At 39.6% G+C, this 24,129-nt stretch overlaps 1 protein-coding gene across 1 annotated transcript in view; it reads left to right on the forward strand.

The window, feature by feature from the left end:
• The window catches only part of rsrc1 (arginine/serine-rich coiled-coil 1), an 81,426-nt gene that overhangs the window by 35,297 nt on the left and 22,000 nt on the right, over window positions 1–24,129 (forward strand). The window contains exon 6 of the mRNA XM_055166688.1: window positions 1,750–1,801. Within this exon, the coding sequence (XP_055022663.1) occupies window positions 1,750–1,801 (52 nt within the window). The remainder of the gene's footprint in view (window positions 1–1,749; window positions 1,802–24,129) is intronic.

Raw genomic sequence — 24,129 nt, forward strand, 5'->3', positions numbered from 1 at the left:
TATGCCATGATGGGCTACTGCTTTGTATAACTAATTGTATTACAGCTCAGGAAAGTATTGTAAATCCAGCCATGTTGAATGTATTTCTTTCAAGATGATTCATTCAAAATATCATAAGGTCACATTTTAGTTTAAAGGGCATTAAGTTAAATACTGCTTCTCTCTATATTTATCAGTTTCAGCAAGTGTTAAGGAAGACTAGCAAACACTTGGTGGATGGGGATGGGGAACAAAGAATACGGAACAAAGATTACATTCTAAGCAAAATGTCCGAATATTCCCAGAATCTTTTTCCCCTGTCATAGGGTGTCAAAATCTCAAATATTGGAGATATTATTGACATTAATTGCTTTCCTACTTTTCTAAACATCAACATGAACCAACTTAATTTTTGTAGAAAGGTTCTTCTTTGGCATTTCAATGTTAAGGAGTGTCTATCAACTAAGACACAAGAGTGAACTAAAAATGCGTTTATCTTTGCATCAGTCTTCGTCCTCGGCATAATGAAGATTAGTAATTTCAGCTGTCATGCTGAGCCAGTGAGCGAGACTGTGATCTACTGTCACCTGCTACAGAACACACACACACACTCTCTCTAGACTTCAACTCCTGACACTGGTACATTAAAGAGGGTCATTATATTTCCCCCAGCTGCCAGGCAAAAGTGACATTTTTATAAAGTGACAAGTTTACAGTTTGATAAATCTTTTTTTTTTTTTTTTTTGCTGTGGGTGGTGCGTGGTAGTTGCGTGAGAACGAGCTGTCAGCTAAATGATGCTCCCAGCCAGGCAACTGATTCCGATCCCATCCACATTAGCATTTAATTTCTCTGTAATCCTGTGCACGCTCTTTGTCGCTTCATGGCAACAAGGGCCTCCAGTCCCCCTGAAAATCTCCAACGTGTCCTAGCCATCATTCTTCCGTGACAATTAAGACTCTCAAATCTAATAGCAGTGATATTGGAATTACAGCAAGAGTCTATTGAGGGCATGTCAGAAGATACAGCTGTCAAAGGCCCTCCCCTTAGTTGTAGTGCACTCTCTCATGCACACTTGATAGGATAGGGGACTACGAGGAGTTATGGGCTGTGATCTTTGTAAAATGTGCTCCCGGTGCCCTCTTATCTGTCTCTCTGTAGACTTGTTACAGCAGCTTTTGTTTTTCGCTTTCCTTTGCTCACCACTCTCTCTCTCTCTTTGTTGCTAAATTTCTCTTCATCTTTCTCTCATTGATTCTCCCTGGTGTGGATGATGTGTTGGTACTTTGTGTTTTTAGACAATTCACAACTAGCGCAGTAAGTGTCCCCTGTTGCTCCACAAGGACAGTTTAGCAGGGTATATTTTTACAGAGCTGATGATATTTGAGAGTTTTTTGTTTGTTTTTTTTTTCTTCTTTTAGTCTGGCCTGTCACCAATGATGCGTTTTGATGTGTTACTGTTTTGTGTGACACTCTGAGATAATAAATGTTGATTGTTAAGAAATTGTGCATTACAGCTGTTTAATATAATATGGCATGCCCTATGTTTTAAATCAGTTTAAATCAAACTAGTCATTTTATAAAATATAGAATTGTTAATATACTGAAATGAATGTCTCTAGACAATGATTTTGTTGAATATGTTTGGTTCTTTGATTCTTGTGTCTGACAATTTTCCTCATTTTCATTAACATAAAAATTTCTGTTCTTGGATAAGTAGTAGAATATTGAAATCTAATTTGTATAATTAACAGTCTGCATTTTTCTTGCAGACTCCATCTGAACAGGCCAAGGTCCGAATGCAACTGGTTTTACAAGCCGCAGGTATGTCCTGGTCCTCACATATAATACAATATTCAGATAGTATTATGGCAAGCCATTAATATTTGCTCAAATTGAACGGACGGTGAAATAAATCTAAAAAGTGCGGAAAATACTTTATACATTGAAAGTTTATGCTGTACATTTCTGCTCTTTCCATTGTTAATCAGGTCTTTTCTGTTTCTCTTGTATTTTTTCAATATTCCAAAAAACAATTAAAATATCATATTTTTCAATATCTTCTACCTTTTTGTAAACCTCTCCCACAATGATGAAATTTGGTATTGTATTCACATACTTTCTTCATATTGTGATTGTACTGGATGATACATTATTATTTCTCTTCCCATGCCGTCATTCTGTGCAGCAGCGCAGCACTGTTTGTGTTTGACACCCACGCTGCCACCACTAAAAGGCTAATGTGGTACTAATGGTGAGGCATCATAAAACTGAGCATATGGCTTTGAGTGCTTTACGCCAGACGGGTGCAGCAGACACAGGCTTAGGGCCAGACTCGAGACTAGAGCGAGAGGATTTGAGCTCCGGACATGTCTCTGGTTTTCCTCTCCCGAGACTCTTCCTTAAGAACCAGTTTATGGCTTGGTCAAAGATGGTCAGTGCAGTTCCAGGACTTGATCAAGACTGTGTGTGCCCCAAAATCATAGCCATCATAACACTGCCGTTTTGGTGGTTTGGCCAAATGCTTTCAATAATAGGAATTTCTGCATAATTTTAGGGAGAAATATTTGTAAAGAAATATGTAATTATCATAGTATTTATCAAAGCTCAAATAGATTTTTGAACATTTGTGTTATACATACATATCATATATTGTGCATCATTGTGATGACTGTACCAGAAACATGCTGTAATTTGACCTTGGAGTTGGTGAAATTGTATGTTTTGCCTGTCCGTCTTTGTTGTGTTGTTGTGTGTAGACAGGACAAATGGGGCTGTAAGAGATGACTGACAGAGGCCTAGAAGGAAGTAGCAGATGTTGGGAGGCAGTGTGAATGCTAATGTCCTGACGTAGCCGCGCAGCTTAAGCCACCTCCTCCTCCTGCTCCCCTCCGCTCCTCTGTGAGCGCCCGCCAGCCTTTCTCTCTCGGGGTCTCCTGACATCCTTAAAGCCTGCGGCTCTCCTGTGCTCTGCTCTTTTCCAGCGCCTCCCTCGCTCCCTCCTTTTGTCCGTCTATGGACTCTCTCTAGTCAGTAGAGAGCAGATCATCCCGTGGCTAAAGCGGCTCAGGCCTTTGTGTTGGGGGCTCTGTGGACCTGTAATGAGCCCCCTCGGCTGGCCCGCTGGCCTGCTTAGTGCTCACTGGGGGCTTAGTGTGTGAGAGAAGATGAGGAGGTGAGAGAGAGAGGAGGGGCTTCACTGGCCCCCAATGAAAGAGCCTCAGAGATGTGTTTATGGGTCACTTCCTGCTTGGCCTACATATCAAACACACACATGCACCATCGACAACGTTTACCTTAATTATTAATTTGACTCTTATTAAATCTGCACACAACAAATTATTGACTGATGAAAAGCATCTTTAAATTTTTCTGAGTGAAAAGGGTCAAATTGTAGGTGTTTGAATGGTGTCAGATCGTTTATGCTGATATCTAATCATTTCCTTGAAAAGTATTCATTTTAATAATGAAATATAATGTTTAAAAATAATACTCTCAATTTCAGTTAACTCCTTTTTATTACAAATGTTAGTTTGCAGGTGATGTGAGGGACACCCACATAGGACCTGTGGGGTAAGGGTCATCAAAACCTCCGCCTTCCCCCTTTTTAACCTTGGCTGGTGGCAAAACAAACACTCTTATTGGATCTTATTGGATCATTGGAAACATGAATTTGACCTGGATCGGGTCAAATTTATTCAAAAGTTTTTCATTTGACTTTACTTTTTGGAGACCTGCCCCTACAAATGATAGTATATTAATGATATACATATATTTAAATTCAATTATACACTTTATTCATATTGTTAAAGAAAGATTATGTAGTTTTGTTTAAGTTCCCATTTCCAATACAGTACATGTTTTATGATGATGAGACATAAACGTGCAGGGAGACAGTTGCCTAGAACAAGCTTAGCAACATCATACGATCACACACTAATTCTTCCACAGTAAATATGGAGAATTAGCGGTCTCAGCCACAGCAGGGGTCCCACAGACACACACTGCCCTATTCTCAGTCCTGTGCTTCTGTTGCTGCGTCTTGGCCCATCCCCTTAGGCCTGACAGATGTGTGCTGTACAGACCACATACATGGAGGGTGTCACCTTACCCCCTCAGGAACCAAAGGAACCAAAGGCCTAATGCGCCACATTTAGGAGGGTGCTGCCCTTTGTTCAACGTGAGCCACTGAGGTTCAGACATCTACAGATATGCATATATTTTATTTTTCTCAACATCACGTCTTCTTGTTTATTTTTGTATGCTACCGGTCAGAACAAATTTGGTTGTAGTACCCATTATCATCACCATGGTTGATTCCTGGCTTTTGTCAGGACAGTGTTGTGAGCATGTGTCTCAGGTAATGTGCACTTAGACATGAGGGGACTTTCTGTGCACAGTAGAGACACAAGGGAAATGCCCACTAACACCTCCTAACTATGCGTTGTCCCTGTTTAAAGGGTTGTTGTACAAAAAGCAGGATGTCATCTAACACGCAAGAATGTTAACAGGCCCTTGTGTCACACTGTTCTTACATGGAAACACTAAGAGGACAAACATCTAGATAATGCCTCCTCAAGTTTTATTTTCCAGGTCATGATCCATAACTTGACAGATCTGGTATGTGGATTGCATTTTATAATCGACAAACCATATTTTAAAAGTGCACAATGTAATTTGAGAACTTTACTGCTGGGATGTTCCACATTCCACATGATGGCATTAAACTTATCTGGCATTCACTCAGTTACAGACATTTAGCACTACAAAAAAAAAAAAAAACACAGAAAAATTGAGAAACATGTATTCTTACTGTGAGCGGGTCTGCCTCTCAGTCTCCTCCACAGATCTGACTCTTGTGACCTGGCTGGATTTGGGCAGACCTTCCAACAGAAATGTTCCATAGGTACCTCTAAATTATTGTTTTAGTTTGTTTTAGCACCATGTAATTATTCTTGCATGAAAGCTGTTGACTCAAATTCATCTCTTGTCATTATAACTGAGAGAAAAAGTAACTTCATAATCACATTTCATTGAACTTCTCTGCCCTATGACATTGTAAGACCTGACATACAGCCTCCTAATTGAAATGGCCCAAACAACTGCAGAGTAGCAGTCACAGAAATCCCCTTTACATGTGGAAGAATGTCAGCAGGGCTTGTTCTTTAGGAGCACAGGGGCATGTCAAGTGTCCTGTAATTGACTGTGTGCAGCCGCTGATCAAGTGGATTTATGGACCATTACCTCACTGCCCTATTCAAAAGCCATAATTATGAGTCATAGAGACAGGAGGGGGGCACGTGGCCTCCACTCACACCGGGCCTAAATAATACCTGGATAAGATTTTAACAGCAGCCAATTGGCCAAGGCACAACTAGTGATCTGCACAGGGGACTGCCTCACCGTCAGATATTTAAAAGAACTATGTGCATTGTGTGAGCATGTATTTACAGCCACAGTATGTAACTAAGCTTTTGCTTTTATTTTATGAAGTAAAAGCATGATTTTTGTTCATATTGGTTGTTTATTACACTGGCAAATATGAAAATATGCATGCTTACTCTGAGCGGGCTTGCATCTCTCTACAAACCTGACTCACTTATGGAGGGCCTGTTGTTTGTTTGCATTGAAATGTTGTTCCTTTGGCAATAATTTTTCCACAGTCTAGCATAAAACCGCTCTATCTCCATGGAGAAATTGGCTTACCTGGAGAGGCTAATGCTTTTATCAAGGGACTTAGTAACCTCTGAACTTGATAGATAAGACCTTTATTTGTTATTGATTTTTATGTTTTATGGATGCAATATAAAGCAACTCCCTTGACTGTCAGATATTCTCAGAAATGATATTGCTCATTAGTCCTCTTACTCCTGTATTCTTACTCTCTGTTTGCACTATATTGGGATGTTTGGACTGCACAAATTAAGTTTCTTTAGGGAAATATCTATACTGAACCAATGAGCAGAGCATGTCAGCCACTTAGCTGGAACTCTCTGATTTGTGGATGTGATGGAGAGACCGGTGGAAAAGGAGCGATGGCGCGTGCTTTGTTTCTCTTTGTGGGCAGATTTCAAACAGCATCTGGTGCGCTCTTGAAAAAGGCCGCTCTGAGTATGTTCAAATCCAAACTGAATCATTTTGCTCCCTCCTCCCTCCCTGCGTTTCTCTCTCATCCTTGTTGTCAGTGTTTGGAGACACATGGTGATGTCTTCCTCTGCCCCTCCCTCTTCCCCCTCTCCACATGTAGACATTTCCATAACAGAAAAAGAATATTTTTAATTTGCTGCTTTCCATAATTTTGCAGCATATGGCATAAACGATTTTGATGCAAATGTATGTGCTAATTATTTGCAGACGAGCCTTAAACAGGCCAGCCATTGAAGTGGAATGAAAGCAAATTTGCAATCACCTTAAATTTTGCTAACCATTTACTGTTAAGTAAACTTTGCTAAGTAATTTAATTACCTTGGACCGCTGGCAGACTCTCGGGGTTTAGGGAGGGGTGGGGAAAGAAGCTGGATGCAAAGATTTCCAAGTGAGAGAGATGAGAAGGAAAGAGGCTATGTACACCGCTCGCAGGAGTGGTATTGAATTGCCACCATTTAGAACTTATACTGTCTCAGTGTAGCTGTAGGTCTTTGAGCACTGCTCACAGCTATTCTTTAATTTTCCATGTGTGGAAAGGTTATGTAGTAATCTTGACCAGACAAATGTATGACTGCAGTTTAGAGACTTTAAAAAAAGATTAAGCCGTAATGACAATAGCATATTTTTAGGTTTAAAATGTCATCATTTTGTTGGACATGTGATGTCACTCCACTCTTATTTCATAATTTTATCTAAATGTTCACCTTATTGAGTTTTCATGGATTTATTGGTTTAGTTATTGGCGATAAACATGTAAACATCTAAAATGCAGATGACTCAATTCAGAATAGTCCTAAGTAATTCTGACATATAAAATGGTGACTTGACTACAATAGTTGTTTAATATTTTTTAGTTTAGCCATAAGTGAGTCTTAATGTGTTTTTGCACTGAAGTAGTTGATAGACCACTCGATGTCCTTAAGCTACAGCAGTCTTTGACCCTGAAGTGAAGAAGCAGATTTAGAAAATGGATGGTTTAGCGTTACTGTTATAAATAGACCTACCTTGGCCTTCATGCGCATATCCCATTAGGATCTGTAAATGGTGATTGAATTGATTGGATGTACTACTTGACAGCTTCAAGGCTTATTATGCTAGCGGCCAGATAAATGCTTTGCTAATGAATGTGCTAAACTTTTTTGCACGCAGCCGGCACCCCATGCTGTCCTATAACTTGCACCACATCAACAACAAGCTGCACATGTGTGGTCTGGTCCATCTAGTATATTTGCATGATCAAGAAAAAAAATAATTTTCTGTCACTTTTTCATCTTCTCATTTGACATCCATGGGTCTCAGTAAATATATGTTTGTTGACACTGTGTTTGCTCAAAGGTATAAAAAATGCATTCTGTGCATAAGTTGCCTCTATAACAAGCTCACCCGCTGATTTCAATTAAAAAGTAACTACATCAGAGCATTTTTTTTATGTACCCCAGCTGCATTTTGGTAACATATATTGTGTGACTAACTGTCATTTTACACAAGCCAGTAAGTCTTTCATAGTTGTTATTTTTTTCTAAAATTTGTGTGGTCTAAAAGCGGAGTTAAAAGAAATTCTCCTCCTCCCGTTTGCACAGACACAGGGGCTCAGGCAGATGCAGAATAGAAGTAATAAAAACCCCTTTGTTTTAGTTTGTATTGGACCATTCATCATCACTTTATTTAATACGCGGCTGTAATTGTGCCATCCCCAACCATCACTAATGGCTGTGTTCGTCTGTGTTTGCTTTGTTGATGGAAATGAATGAAATTAGGATAAACAACCGCGGAGTCGCGTGTAATCAAGCCCTGATTAATGTAGCTACATTTCAGCGCCGTTCCTCATTCCACAACACCTGATATCTTTCCCATAAACAAATTGTGTTTGTCTAAATGAAGAAATTAAATGACGCATTTGATGAGTTTATGATTGACCCGCTCCGGCCCGTGCTCATTACTCTCTGTCTGTTGAGGCCAAGAGGTATGTGACTAATCCTCTGTCACTTCCACACCAGGATTTATCCCCAGCACTGATTAATGGCAGCCAAACAGCATTTTAATAATTTTATGATTGTGGGTTCTGGCACTGGGAGAGATAGACGCAGGGGGAAATGGAGCCGTATGGGGGGTGTTTACTGCACGCGGCTCCAAAGCCTCAGAAAGTGTTCACCACAGATGAAATGTTTTATGGCAAGTGAGGCGAGCAGACGGAGGCATGATTATGCACCGCGTGAACATCCCCATGAATCTTCTTCTGCTCTTGAAAAGTATTTCATACACATGTTTAATGAATTTCTCACCCTCATTATTATTACGTTTACTTTTCCCCTGGAAGGCAACAAATTGGCAACAAATTCAACCAAATACACCAGCAGTGAGCAATGACTTCGGCCCAGGTATGTCAGGGTTTGTTAAAATAAAACCTCAAGGTTATAGTTGATGATTAACTTGGATAATCATAGATACTGTTTAAGTCTATGGTAGTGGACACACAAGTATGTATTTATTTACAAAAAAAACTCTGTGTACTACTAGTGATACTGCTAAATAAATTAAAAAGAAAATGTCTAATATATGAAAGAAGGAAAGAAAAAAATTAGAAGCTCTTTTTGGTGTAGACCCCTGGTAACACTAGCCCATCTATGGCAAATACATATTGTCTGCATTCTTTCTAAAAGTGGTTTGCTTTGTTCTACTCAATATAATATCTTAAATTCACATCTGACGCTATAAAATGATCCACATTCACACAGTAATAATAAATTATGTCCTTGCCATATCATTGGCCTTTTTTGATACAATCATAACAGAAATAAAAAAAAAAAGTAGTTGTTTGTGTTTAGCTAAAAACATTGTGACACCTCACTAAAGTTCTGTATAAAATAACTTTCATAATCTCATGATGCCATTCCTAACTGTAGAAATCGGCTCAGTTAATATGCGGCTGTTTGAATTTCACTACCTTTATTTAATGTTCCAATGCAAAACACTTTGTTCATTTGCATTTTCCACATCTTGTTTTCATTTTAGTGAAACATAAACTGCAACATTAAACGGGCGTGTTGGATGTGGTTATGGAAGGTACCTTTGGATTAGTTTAATTTTCCATATTCAAATGCGACTTTATTTGTTTCTGGGAAGTCATTAGGCATTCTGCTCTAGGTGCGTGCCGCTTACTGCAAACTTGGAGGAAAGCATATTACTTTTTAAGAATAAAATAGCCTTGTTAAGGAGTATATATTTTCATGACAAGGGCGATGAAATAATGTAGCAAGCTCTCCATTTAATTCATCTTCATATAGGGCCCAAGAGCTAGATTTCCGGTGCCAAGTGCTATGCTATAGTGACTGCAATAGGTTTAAACAGCCATGTTTTATTCCTGCCACACCAGCCGTGCTTCAAAGTAATTGTTAGTATGAATTAGATTAGTGCGGGTCATTTTTCCCCCTAACTCACACACACAGGAATAGCTGATAAACATTTAGACACCTGTCGGCTCCAATCTCACGTTCCAGGCCTCAGCCACACATGGAAGTCTGGAGTTGTTTTAAACTTCTAATGGACTCCTAATTTTGTGCAGATTGCAATGTTACCGTCTTAACTAACGCACATTCATCTTCTGTCTTTTCCTTCCTTTTCTATGTTTCTCTGCCTTCACAGACCTCTCCCACTCTATTTTATTCACTCATAAATCATAATCAGAGATGCCCTCACCTGTTGCCCCTGTTACTCAGTACCAAGAGAAATTATGTGCTTTAAACATCATGTAATATTTAAAATGTGTCAATACATCTCAGTTAGCATCATCTGCTTGCTCGCTTTCTATATTCAATGTTTCCTCTGTGAATCCACTAAACAAAAGGCCAGACATTTTTTTTAAATATCAGCGCTACATATGCACCATTACAGCATATATATTATGTTCATTGTCCATATAGCAAAAAATATCAGGGTTTGTCATTTAACAATGTAAATGAGGCATATTTGAAAGAATCTCAGAAACATAACTTCTGCTCTCCTGATGACTACAAGTGTTTTCTCCAAATGTTGATTTTATATCATACCCATGTTATAATCAGTGCCCGCCCCACACCTCTCCGCACTCCACTGGAAGTAGATAGACTAGTGACGGGTTATAAACAGTCTATTAATCTTGTCTCACTCATTTATTTCTCTCTAATTAGTCAGCTTAGCACCAGGCCAGCTCTGGGCACCGCACTCCTCCCAACAGTGGGCTCTTCTCCCAGCCCTGAAACTTGTTTAAGAAGAAATAAATATCACCAAGTCCATTGCTTTCATCTGCTTGTGCTGGGAAGTGGGGAATGTCTGCGGCAGAATTAATGTCCATTTAATTTCTCTTCTTTCTTCTGCTCATATATTTGCATTCTTCAGGTATTTCTTGTCTCTCGCTCACTCACTCTTGCGGCCTAATAAACACACACAGAACAGAACAGCCCTTTTTCGTGGCTACTACATCTGCACAACACATGTTCCGTTTGGGTACGTTTGTGAAAATGTCTCCACACCATAAATTAGCTTAAAAGAGAGATGTCCAAGCGTGTATTTGGCGATGGTGAAAGTTTTTTTTTTTTTTCTTTCAGCATTTTGAACATTATCCCTTGTTACTAAAGGCTAATCTGTCCCTCAGCTTGATTCATGTCTTTTTAGAAGCAGAGGACAAAGTACAAGGTGAGCCTGGCCCCAAGACTTCAGAGTACAGATTGATGTGATCAGCTCTGTTCATTCTCAAAATAAAACCAATTTGATGTGTGGCTTTATGAAATAGGGTTTTTGGACAAAGTTTATACTCTCGCTCCAACAGTGTCTCAGGTCTCCGATGGAAGCATACCAGAGGGGTTACAAAAGCAAGATATCTAGTAGAAAACATGTATGTATTGTGTTTTTAAAAAAAAGAAAAAGAAAAAAAGATGTACATTGCAAGAAAGGTACGCCAGATTACATTAGTTAACAAATGATTCTAATACAAGTCTGCTATGTTGTAATACATGTTTATCTATTTGGCAAAACAGACTGTAGCAACATACACTCAAATCCAAAACAATGAGAACAACCAACCAAATAATTTACCTAAATTGAAATACGCCATTTTCTGATCTATGTTATAATATTGTTTCCTCATCAAAAACATCCCTGGAGTGGTGTTTTGCAAACCTTGAATATTTTTAGGCTGAGTTCTTCTCTCAAACTAAAAATGCACTGTTCCACCTTGTGATGTCATATTATGATACAGGAAGTGCTCCTCTGTGTTTTAAAGTCTATAAACTGGAATCATTTGGATAATTTTAGCCCGAAATAAATGTAAAAGTGTAAAAATTGTTAATATGAAATTTACCACTACATGACATCACAAGGTGGACCAGAGCATTTTGAGGTTGGAGATGTAGACAGACTAATAATAAAGGGTGACGGTACTCAAACATATGTGAATGAAAAAAAAAAACACAACTCTGGGTATGTTTTTGAGGAAGTAACAACATTATAACATCTCTTAAAACTCATTAGTGTCAGTTTAGTGTAATATAAGAAAATTTAAGTGACAAATTATAGAATAGAGGTGCCATAAATAAAGCTGATACGTGCGTATATATTTGTTGTGTGGGGATGTGACTTAATTGCGTAGGTGCAGCTTCACATAGATTTGGTGAACTCCTGAACTAGGCTACTAAAGATCTCTAATAATGCAACTTCCAATAACAGTAAACCATTGGACATTATCAGGAAGCTGCTATGACCTTTTGACCATCAAGATGTACCTGCACTAACAATAATGACAAACTGAAGAAGACTGACACCGGTGCTGAGCGGATTGTCAGCTGGTCCATAATCCACTGCATGTTTGACAAGTGCAGACATAAAGCAGATGACAGTGTATCTCTGCGCTGGGGGGGCGTGTCTTTATGATCAGGCCTAATCGGTGGGATCAGCCTCAGTGAATAGGCTGGATTGTTCTGAATTGGCCAGGGTATGTGCTCCTGTGATAGAGAGCAAGGGTTTAAATCCTGCAGCCTGCATTGTTGTGCTTTCTATACAATCTGGCTTTCCTCCATACACACACACATCCACACACACACTAGTCATAAGAGCCGGGATGAACATCGATGATAACTGTATAATCCCCACACTCACACCATTAAACCCAGTGGATTACAGCTTGGGGAATTACAGCAGGGATTTCTGGATTTTTTTGGTACATTTTACTTTTTTCTATTTTCCTCCTCTGCGTTTTTGCTGCCCTCGCTTGTCAACATCTCCACTTGGCCCGCACTGCCAATCCCCAAAGCTTTGATGAGGCAGTGTCAGCTTTTTTGTTTTTTGGCCGAGCTCAAACGGATCTTTGAATAGAACTGTAGCAAAAGATGACTGAGAGCAACCATTTTGTGAAATATTGAGAAATAATCTTCTACCTTACTTGCTTTTTGATTCAGTCTTTATCTCCTAAACAGGGCCTGTGCCAGTTGGGGGGCTTGCCTGCGATGACTTGTATTTTAGATGATCTGATAGGAGAAAGGGTCCTCACATTCATTTCATAACATCCCCCGAATCCTCCTAAAAATGGTGGCCAACTACTTATTTCCGTCCTCATTCCCTCAAAGAGCGCAGTTTAAACAATGTTGCTGTAAGCCCATTCTACCAATATCCGCCGCTTATTTCTATGTAATATAAGCCCTGGATTTGCTCGTGTAAGTAGATTGGGGCACAATGTAAGTACAAGTAGAGAGGAAGCGGCTAACTTTGTGCTAAGTGGCAACCTGCTGTAGATTTAGCAAAGATGGGTTTATGTACACATTTCATCTCTGGCAGGAGCTACAGAATAAAATAACTTGGCCGGTGTATTTGTTTGTGTGCTCAGTGGAAAAGACAGAAGTATGATGGTTTTCATTACTTGTTGCACATTGTTCACTGTTTAATCCTCTTTTTAAATCATACCAACAGCATATGGCTTTTCAAGTTAAACCGTGGCCCGCATTTGCCAGTTTCCTTCTGATGAGTATTTACAATGTACTACAATGAATAGTTGTGGTGTTTACTATTGCATGTTGATCACTACTGGCAAGCAGACCATTTAAACATGATGATAGTAAATGTTCATATTCAGGGCAAGATGTGAAATAAGTAGCATTTAATTGTTCTAACAGTGAATCTTCAGGGCTTAGTCAACCAGTTGTTGTTTTAACAGATTTCAGATAAGTGGAATATTCTGCCTTTTATTTCACCTTATGCATCAAACATAAATTTTTCTTTGCATATTTGTGCTTTTGCAAAAATATTAAATTAACAACTGAACAGATTTTATATTCGTCTTTTCTTCCATTTACGATAATGTGTGATTTAACATAAAGCAGTCCCTCCGCAGTCTGCTGGAGGTCCTTTGGGGCTGGGGTTGTGGCGGCTGCAGCAGAGAACAGATTTTGGTGGTACAGGGGAACAGATTACGCCGGTCTCGGGGCACCAATAGATGGCCCCATGAACCAGCAGGGGCCCCTTTCTTTTATTCATTCTCCCAGCGGACCCTTCTACAGGTCCTGGACATGAAGCCTCACCCAGGGCTGAATTTAAGATTTCAGTTTTTATCAATGTAAATAAAATTTAAAAAATAATTTGAAAATTGGATAAAGTTTCGTTTCAGATGACCAGCTTTGGGTGATTTGATGATAGGTTAAATTGTAGAGTAGATCCATAGTAAGCTTGTGTTCAGTGATCTTAATCCTGTCTGCACTGCGCCTGTGAAACCCTGCTAAGCCAGTGCATTCACCATGATCCTCTTTTGAGCGGTAGTTTAATTTCCCATAATGCCGTTGATCAATGATTTCCTTTCAGTGCAGATGTAATTAGTGGTTTTAAGCCAGTTTGGAGCTTTCCCCTTTGCCAGTGTTTTGGTGGGGGCCGGACTTTATTATTGAAAGCTTTAGTGGACGATCAATATGTCCCGTACAGAGTTACATGAGCATATGAGCGCAGACTGGATCATTTTGTGTGTGTGTGTGTGTGTGTGTGTACATGTGTGTGTTTGTTCCCATTATTGGATTTGCACACACACATCTATTATGCATTATCTATTAATTTATTCTGCCTGCACTGCTAACCTACCGATTAGTGCTGTTTTGATAGCGATGAAAAATAACATTCCCACCAATTAAAATCCCCAAACAATACTAGAACCAATGCATAATTTATCACTTAAATATATAGATATCTTATTAAGGAAAGGCTTGTTAATGTATTAAGTTGATGAAGTGGTTAGTCTGAATACGGTGGCCTGATTGCAGTTGGTCCAGTGATTAATTAGATCTAAATTCAGTGTCTGAGTCCCTCAATGAAGTTTTAGTGCTGTTAGCTTTTACAAATGAGTTTAAAACATTCAATATATAACTTGTAGGAAACTTTTATATTACTCCTTAGTTGGATTAACATGATAAATTAGGATAATGTCGGTAGATTTTATTTTTTTTTTTAACAAATTTGTCAGTTACAGAGCTGTCAACACTTAAAGACAGCTCACAGGCATCGTAGCCTGTCATTTGAAGGGCAGGGTCAACAGTGTACCTAATCTGTACCACTATAAATGTTAGAATCATGTTTTTACATGTCAGGACTGGAGTCATAATTAAGTTTGGTCCATTTTCTTTATTTTTAAGAGGTTATGATAGCTCCAGAAAATAAACAAAGAATTGCAGTTGCACATGTTACAGTTTGCTATTTGGTAATCATCTGTGATTAAATGTTTCTGACCCCACAATCAAGGTAATAATCTCATTTTAACAAGACATTGAACTAGGCCTGTCACAACAACACATAAAGTGTGATGCATAACTAAATGTAGATGATAAATAATAATATTGAAACAAATCTATGGCACTTGTCTATGGCTTTTAACACTTAGTGGCCCTGTGACACTTTCTTTATTTTAATGGTGTAATGTGTAATTTGTTGCTTTGTTGTATGATGTTTATTGTTTTTTATCTTGTTTTAATGTTATACAGCACTTTGGTTGGCTTCGGTCGTTGGAAGGTGCTATAGAAATAAAGTTTGATTGATTGATTAATTGTACAATAACCTAAGAGCAGATTTAAAGTACTAAAGTATTCTAAATGTACAGTATTGTTAAAAAAAATACATGTGCTGCAATAAATAGCAGACTGAAGCACTTTAGGACTTGCAACTGTAATGAGCCATAGAAATTATTAATTCAACCTTACATAGCTCTGATCTGATCATATAGCCAAAAAAGTACAGTAAAGTTCCTCAGTAGTGTAATGAAAATGTGCACATGATAAAAATAGACTCTCCAAAAAATATTGTTCTATCTTTCATATATTGACCAATAAATCAATATAGTAATTATCGTTATAGGCCTACATCGAACTTTGTGCCAGAGTTAACACACTGGGCTTCATACACACCCACGTGCACGCAGACACTCATAACATGCATGTGTAGCACACAAAGATGTTTTTGCAGTATTCAGTAGGTTTTAAAACTCTTATGCTTAACCTACCATATACATAAACATCCGTGGTAATTGAAAAAAAAACTTTCCTAATGCCAGATTTATGGTTTGCATCTGTAATTACAATCTACAATATACAAAGGCAAAAGATTTTTGACTTTTTACCTGCAAATTCAGTTCTTTGCTACTCACAAACCAATATGTTTTACAAAAGGACAATCTCATTTTTGGAGCTCCTTTTTTAATTTCTTATTTAAAAATAGAAATGACCAAGCTCATTATTTTGGCTCTCAATCAAACAGTTTTAAAGAATAGCCTGTTTCATTTATACCTCAGGGATAATGGAGTGTTGTCCTCCATCTTAAATTGGCCACGTCTTCTCCCTTCAGCACGTTCTGACAGTGACCTTGTGTCCAGGACTGACCAGTGGAGGCTGCTCTCTCATTTACCTGAGCTCTCTTTGAACTGGGCCCAACCTGCAGGGCTCCAGTGTGATTGGGTGGAAGGCCAAAGCTTGAAATTACACCACCAAACCTCTAGCCAGTGCCTGCCTGGGTAATCATTACTGAACAAGCCTCTACGTTTGAAGTGTGTCACTACTTAGAGAAATAACAATGTGGACGCCCTTTGACCTTGCCGGCCTCTTGATCTGCGTGTGTGTGTCGAGTCCTTTCTTTGGCCGGTAGCTCTTTAAAGTTGCTTACTGGTCTGGCTGCAGCCGGGGATCAGGCACAGCAGTGAGTGAGTTTCAAATAGTCCCAAAGTAAGCCTATATGCAAACAAAACCCTGGGAATTAAGGGAACTAAGCCTGGCCCGCTCGCCTCCTCCTCGGTCAATGCCGGCACACAGAGGAGGAGAGAGCAAAGCAGGGAGGCGGTCATTCTCCTGAAGAGCCTGTCTTTTTAATTGTGCTGAACAAAACAACAGGGGCTAAAGTAATGGGGTTTTAAAGCGCGCCACATTTGGATAGATTGTGTAACGCCCTGTGTGGGTGTGATGCGGGGAACAGAGGAGGAGAGAGCGATGGAGAGAGCTCCATGACAGAGAGGCCGAGTGGGCGGCTTTGTGTGGCAAAGAACAAAAGGCGAAAAGTTGGCAAACGCAGAGACCCATCGAAAAGCCTGGAACCAAACTGGTCGCCTAATTACTGACATGCTTTGTCAAGGAGCAGGGGACGAAACAAAACCAGGATAAAGATTCAATTTTATACCTCATCCTTCTCGCTGTCAGAAACACAGAAACAAATCCGCTAAATTGGAAAAAAAAAGGAATCAGGTGAGAAGATTGAGATAGAAGGGATCAGTCAAATAAAGGCAATCGGCGTGTAACATTAAAACTCTTGTAATGCCACCAATCTCCTGTCAGGCCATTCTCTCGTAAACATCTATAGGCCTTTTTCTAGTTTGGGAAAGATGATGACTACTTGTGAAACAAAAGGCAGAGTTGGCCCACAGTGTGCTTACCGCTGCTGCTGCCCTTGTTCACATTTTGAGGTCAGTTATAAATGAAACAGCAGTGTTGTGTGAGCTAAAGGTTGAGCGATGGGCCACGAGCGCAGGCTGCAGTTAGGAAGCGCAGAAGGCATGATCTTGAGTGGGCTGCGATGCACCGATATCTCGTGGAATAATAAACAAAGAGATAAAAGGATAGAATAGAAAGGTGGGGATGTGTAGTAAAAATATTCTGGGCAGTGATTTCTGAAGACATGACTAACATCTTGTGACATGTTTGTTCTGCACTGAGCTTTTTCCACTTTAGTATGTCATCTTCATCTTTCATTGCCCCTTTTTATTTCTCTGTTCAATTTTGACAAGTGTTTCAAAAATCACCCCAAACTACGCTGCTTTTTCTTTTTCCTTTTTTCTATTACCATGAGGGTTGAAGAGCGTACGCCGGCGATTTGGAGATAAAAGAGCTGGAATCATCCCGATTCCTGCCCTGCCACTGAGCCGCTCAAACTCCCTGACAAAGCTGTCAGACTTCATTTTGGCTCCAGCTGCCAGAGTAAACTTGCTCTGCCATTTACAATCAACAAGAGGCAGCACAAAGTCACGCTCCAGCCCATGTCAGAAACCGCTAACTGCTCCCCTTTTCACAAGCATTAAAAGTTTATCCTCTCCCCTCCATCGTCTTGTTGCGCTGTGTGTGTCTGTTGATTCTTTTGTCTTGTCTTTGTTCTGTGTGGAGAACATATTCAGCCTGTTCAATGTAGTTAGAGATGTTTATAACTGACATAAAGCATGCACAAACAAACATTACCAGCACAGAGTAGTCATCTCCAAGTGCAAAATCTTTTGACTTTTCTATTTGCCAAACCTAGCCACATGCTTACCCGGGAAATGACCTTAAAAATGTGTTTTTTTCCTGTCCCAAACATGGATAAACGCATGCCAAATCAATGCCTGAATACTGTATTATCATTGTAAACTTTCAAAGAAAAAAAAGTATATAATATTTTACAACATTTAGCCCAGTTGCACACTAGAGGAGTTTTAGTTAGATTGGCCTCTCTTCAAGTTTGTGGAGTTGTGCTTCTCATAGGATAGAGGATTACCTAATGTGCATGTTTTGGGTTGGTGGGAGAATCCAGATCACCCGGCGGAGACACACATAGACACAGGGAAAAACATGCAAACTTGGCCCAGAGTGGCCAGAGAGTCGAACTGGTTACCTTCGCTGTCAAGTGTGAGTGCTTCCCAGCCTCTGTGCCCCCATGTCTAGTGGGTCAATGAGATTCAGTTACAACTATTTGTCAGGTTGCAGATCCAAAATCTCAGCTCATGAGGTGACAACATGTTTGATATTGACGACTGACGCTTGTGATCAGTTTTACATCAGCCAGATTGCACCAGAGACCCTGTCTGTGCACCTACGGTCTTAAAATCCTGGACATTTTTAAAATTGTGTAAAGTGAAACCATCTTAAAACATTCATGTAAACTAAGTCTATGTCAAAATATGATCTCAGATCAACAGATATTGTTTCTAGTTAAACAAAATGTTTATAACTCATATTCCAATAATGGTCGCACTATCATTATTGTGCCTCTAGGTGGGTTGTTGGTGTATTCCTGTGCTTTTGATCGCCAGCTCACATACTACAGTTAAATATGTGTACATGTTCTCAGTGTGTGCATAGTTGAAGATGTGTACGTTTGTGGGACAGAGAGTCAGGCTTTATTCTGCCTGGCTTCTCTCCAGCTGAGCTGTCCTGGTGTGAACAGGGAAGAGTCTCCATTCTTCAGCTGGCCTTTTATCCTGAAGCACCCAAGAGAGAGGAGAGAAAACAGAGGTGAGGGAGAGCATTACCACACTCAGGAGAGCATTTAGGTGTTCAAGTGCACTGTCAAAGTTTAAAGGCTAGGTTATGTGTATACTCTATAAGCAGTTGGGGCTAAACAATGTTGGAAATGGCTCATTGTATTTTTTTCAATAAATGTTATTGATTGACTTAGTTTAGCATGACACAGGTATGTGTGCTATGTGTGTTTGAATTTTGAATTGTGTATTCTAGTATCCAAAGTTCTACACAGTTTAATTGTTTTGCATCCACAGCACAACAATAACTGTTATTTGGTACCTTTAATATTTGGTGATTGAATATTTGACTAACACCAGGTTAGCATTACAAAGAGCAGACACAGTGCACCTCTCTGGCTCAGCCCAATCTGCTGCAGCTCGTCCCGTCTCAGCGTGGCCCGGCGCGGTTTGGACCGGCGCACACTGTCCACATTATGTGTGTGCCGGCATGTTCATTTTCAAGTCAAAGGGGCAGCTCCCTTTTCATCACGGTGGAATATTCAGCGCGCTGCAGATGTTCATGAATAATGTCTGTGGCCAAACCCCTGGCTGAGGTGGGGGGAGGAGGGGGGAGGGAGAAGAGGGGTAGGGGGGTGTTGGTGGTAAGGCCAGATGAATTACACGTAGGGGGGATCTGACAGGCGGCGTGGAGCTTTGTGATCATTCCAAAGTTCTAATAATCTCTCTCACCTTCTCCATCTCCCCAGTAATGAAAGAGAATAGGTGATTGCACCCCGGGCTATGTTCCCCACGTAATGACTCCTCCAAAGGCACCGAGCCGCCAAGGAAAAATGAACTTTGAATGAGTGGCGAATTGGCTCTGACAGAGTGATAGACCGTGACACATATTCTGTAGCAAAACAGGCGTAGTGCTAATTGATTATCAATATTTTAAGCAAAGTGATGAAAATAAGCATTAAGGGATGAGAACGAGGGAAGCCAGTCTGGAGCATACGGCATTACCTTGGAGAGAGAGAGAGGGGGGGGCTCTCATTTGTTCAATCTTCCTGGTTCTCTCCCCTCTCGGCGCAGTCCTCCCCTGCCACACGGGTGCCATTCACAGCCTGCCCTCTGCCATGTTGAGCCTCTCTGTCTGCTTTCATTTCTAGATCATTTCTCGTGTATAGAAATTTTGGCTCTAATTGCCAAATATGTCCCTGAACTTGATTATTAATTTTGTATCAGTATACCTTATTTATTTCAGTGTTTTTATCTTATGTTTCTGCCTGTTCTATTGGAATCAACCTTGTCCTTCATAGTAAATGAGTTACGAATCCCCTGTTTATCTTCCACAAAAAAAAAAAAAAAAAAGTGAAACTTCTAATAATCACAAAGATGTTGGATAGTGTATCAAGAACATTTCAATGTTTAAAAAAAAAAAAATCTTAATTATCTTAATTAAAATGGACATTCAAAAATTTAAATGTACTGTGTGGCCTGATGAACAAGAGTGAAAATCATAAACTTTGAGTTCTTTGGACCACCAACTCTTTCTTTCCGCAATGCGTGTTAGTTCTGTAATGTAGTCTGTTGTGTTGGTCTCTATAGATTCTGCTCTTCTAGCTTCTTTGAGTGGCCGCCCTCCTGAACCCTCCTTGTGTCAGCTCTGCGATTAGCGGCCCCAGTTTACCTTTCATGTGTGGGGGTCCTGATAGACTTAGTCCCCCTCACAGCACCACCAGTCACCACCATCACACATGAAACAGTGCTGAGCCTCAACAATGGCCTACAGCAGGGGAACCACTACCTATTCTGCCACCATTCATCTGCACTCAATGCATTCATGAGGCAAGACGTGAGGGCATACAACCGACCCGTAATTATTCATACCCAAAAAACATTTTTGAATTATATTCTTTTTCATAATAAGGAGCCCACAATGAAGCTAAAGACAACAAAACAATATTTATTGTGATTGGCATATTTTGAAATGTCAAATAATCCATATTCTTGGATCACATTGCACTTGTTGAGTGTAGATAGTCTTAGTTTGTGAAGTTCTCCAAACATCTCAAACATCTCAAACATCAACAGGTTACATCTGGAACGCTCAGAATATTGGCAGTTTGATTCCAACTCTAACTAATGCATACTGTTGTTGTGTCTTTGGGCAAAACACATTGCTATGTACAAATGCTGGAGAGGCAGTAGGGCAACTGTGGTCAATTAACCTACCGTCACCAGTGCATAGAAAGAATGAATAATGGCCTATTCGGGAGTTTCAGCTTTATGCAATATTTGCATGCAACGTTTTGAGGACTTTTTCCCATTCAAAAAATATATATTTTGTGGTAAATTTATCACTATGACAGTGGTCCTAGATTCTCATTCTGAAACCCATATATAGTAGCATTTTTGAGACTGTGTAAGTATAGGTAATATAACTCTATAACCATTTTCTTGGTTACAGGCACTCAAAATACTGAAGAACAAATTTTCAGATTGGAATGAATCAAATGAATGCCATCATGTGGACACAAAAATCTGCCATTGGTGTGTTGGAGGGGAGGGGACTTCCTCTCCAGTAACACCATCCCAAGTGTTAAACATAGTCATTATAGGGTGGCTGTTGTTGTTGTTGATGTTGTTTTATTATTGCTTGCTTTACTTATTTACTGCTTTCCGTCTACTGAATTTGCTTAAGTGTTTGCCTGACGTGTCTATCAGGACATTAGAGAAAAAGATTTGAAGAGATACCGGCACGTGGAGACATGACAGGGTTGAGAGTAAGGGTGAGATGTCATTCAGGGGCCCCAGGATGCTTAATATTTTACCATGTGATCCTTGCATTATGGATTGGCTCTGATTGCCCTTGCTAGACCTCTGCTACATGCAGACTTATCTTAAGTTTTCATCTCTTAACTTCCTCTGAATGTCTTTATCACAGTCAGTCCAGTCAAATATGTGACATGTACTGTACTTTTTACTAAAGCACCAAACTCTTTCCTTTGAACATGTTTAGAAATAATCACGGCCTTCTTCCTGTGAGGTAAGAGCGTAACCATTTTTTCCAATGTGAGACTGAATGTTAAAATTGAATAGAAAACTATAAACCCTCTTCAGTCTAAACTGTAATTTCAACACCAGAATAGCTTTTTCTTCTCAACCAATTATTATTTGTTGATTGATATCTCCATCAACTTAACTTTTGTACTCCACATATGGCTTTAAAATTGTCTAAGGGTGTATAGACTATGGTAAAGTATTTGATGAGGCTCGTTTGCAGGTTGAACTCTGTATGACCCAGTGGCTAAAGTGAGAGGCTTTGGGCAGATTCCCTTAGCCGTGTGTCTGACCTCAGGTGTGCTGTGTTCACATGTTCTGCTCCAGCCCCATGGCACAGCGCACTCCTCCGGGTAATCTCACTCTGTGAAGGGCTTGCCCGCTGGAGGCCTCTGCCCCTCCCCTTTACTGACCCAGGACCCATGGATGACCATAAAGCACTAGGGGACTTCTGGGCTGCACTTGGGTTTTGGGGGCATCTTTAGGTGTTGAGCTAAACCACACGCAAATTGTATAGTTACAGTCAAGACCACACTAGTAACATTGATAAACCGTACATTTCTTTCTATGAAAAAGATTTTTATGGACAAATTTTATTTTTATTTACCAACCTTCTGTTGGTCCCTTCACTACTCTTGGAGCTATGCTTGAATTGCTGCCCTGTCTACAGAATTGTAGAGATGACTACACTTTCTTAATGCTTAGAGTTTAGTCTTCTTTCTATTGTAGTGGCATCATCAAATCACCTCGCCCAATGTGGGTGAGTGTGTGTGTAAGAGTGAGAATGAGTGTGAATGTGTGTGTGTGTGCGCATGTGTGTGCGTCTGTGTGCGTGTGTTAGTCTGTGTGTGTGTTGATATGTTGATTTTACACAAACCACAGGTGATTTAATCAGCTCCCCTGATGTAACCATATTAATTTATCTTAATTTGAGGTTGGAATGTTTTGTAAGGACTTAAAGTCGTAGCATTGACCCTGGCAATGAGATATTATGAAAGAAAATATTTATTACAAACAAGTTTTGTCAAAATGAACCACACTAAACTTTCTGAACTTTCCCTGGGCAGTTATAATGTCCAACTACCCCCCATGTGTCGATGTGCAAGTTTCTCTCTGAGACTAATTTGCAAAATCCACTGAGTGTCCCAACTGGGCAGTGTCCTATTTAGGAATAATAATGGCCTCACCCAGTTATTGTCCAGCACTGGCACAGAGCTGAAATTAGGCAAAAATAAGACCAGTGGAGATGGACCTGGCTTGTGTTAGACCAACCCAAGTAGAACCCAGTGTGTGTGACGCATTCTCAGGCTCATTTGAGACCCCTCATTGTTTGCATGCAACTGCGGTGGGCTTTTTCCTACTGCTACATCAATACTAAATACTAAATATTTTAAGACAGAAAAAAGTTCTTGTTATTGAATAAATTATTGACATGGTAGTATTTCTCTAACTAGTCACTTAGTGAACATTGCATTAGTAAACAATGTAACTTGAATCTGATGTATGATGATGCACCATATGTGATCCAGCTCCCTTAAGTTGAGCCTGAGGGAACTTGAATTTGAGAGTGATCTCTTTAATCGTCTTATACATGAATGCCCTTAACTTAATTTATCTAAATTCACCCTTTTTATTTACGTAGCACTGGCTTCAGTCTCATCACAAGCTTAAGTTAAACTGTGTGTTCCACTTTCTGCTTCCAAAATATCCTTAATACTCTGATATTATGAGATATCCTGTGTGAAATAAACTCTGCCACCTGACTCACTAATATAAATGCACACAGCAGGAGTCAATACTTAGAATTTCTGTGTAGTGTGCCATCTAGTGACAGCATCAGGTAGGACTAGTATGGGCAACTGCTGTACACTAAAAGACAGCATCTTTTTTACTTTTTGCAGCTAAAATAATATTAAATACACTTTCAATACAGCAATATAATTAAATAGGCATATATTATGTTGGATTCAACTAATTTAAACAATCCTAATGTGTTCTCATGATGGTTTGCTGCTTCACTATATCCCCCATTGTGATGCAGTTTTTGAACATGTAAAGACTCTTGACATAAGATAAGAAAAATTAAGCGCAAAGAGAGAGAGGGAGAAAAAAAAAAAAAAAACACTGACGGTCCCATGTCTGTTTGGTCTGCAGTTGTCATTAATATTTGGAGTACTTCATTGCTTTATGTAATTTACTGTATATATGTGTTTTGTAATAAAATGTCATATATTCTAGTCACATAACGATT

Source organism: Boleophthalmus pectinirostris, unplaced genomic scaffold (genome assembly GCF_026225935.1).
Source record: "Boleophthalmus pectinirostris isolate CB_2022bp ecotype Guang Dong unplaced genomic scaffold, ASM2622593v1 HiC_scaffold_9, whole genome shotgun sequence".
Classification (NCBI taxonomy): Eukaryota; Metazoa; Chordata; class Actinopteri; order Gobiiformes; family Gobiidae; genus Boleophthalmus; species Boleophthalmus pectinirostris.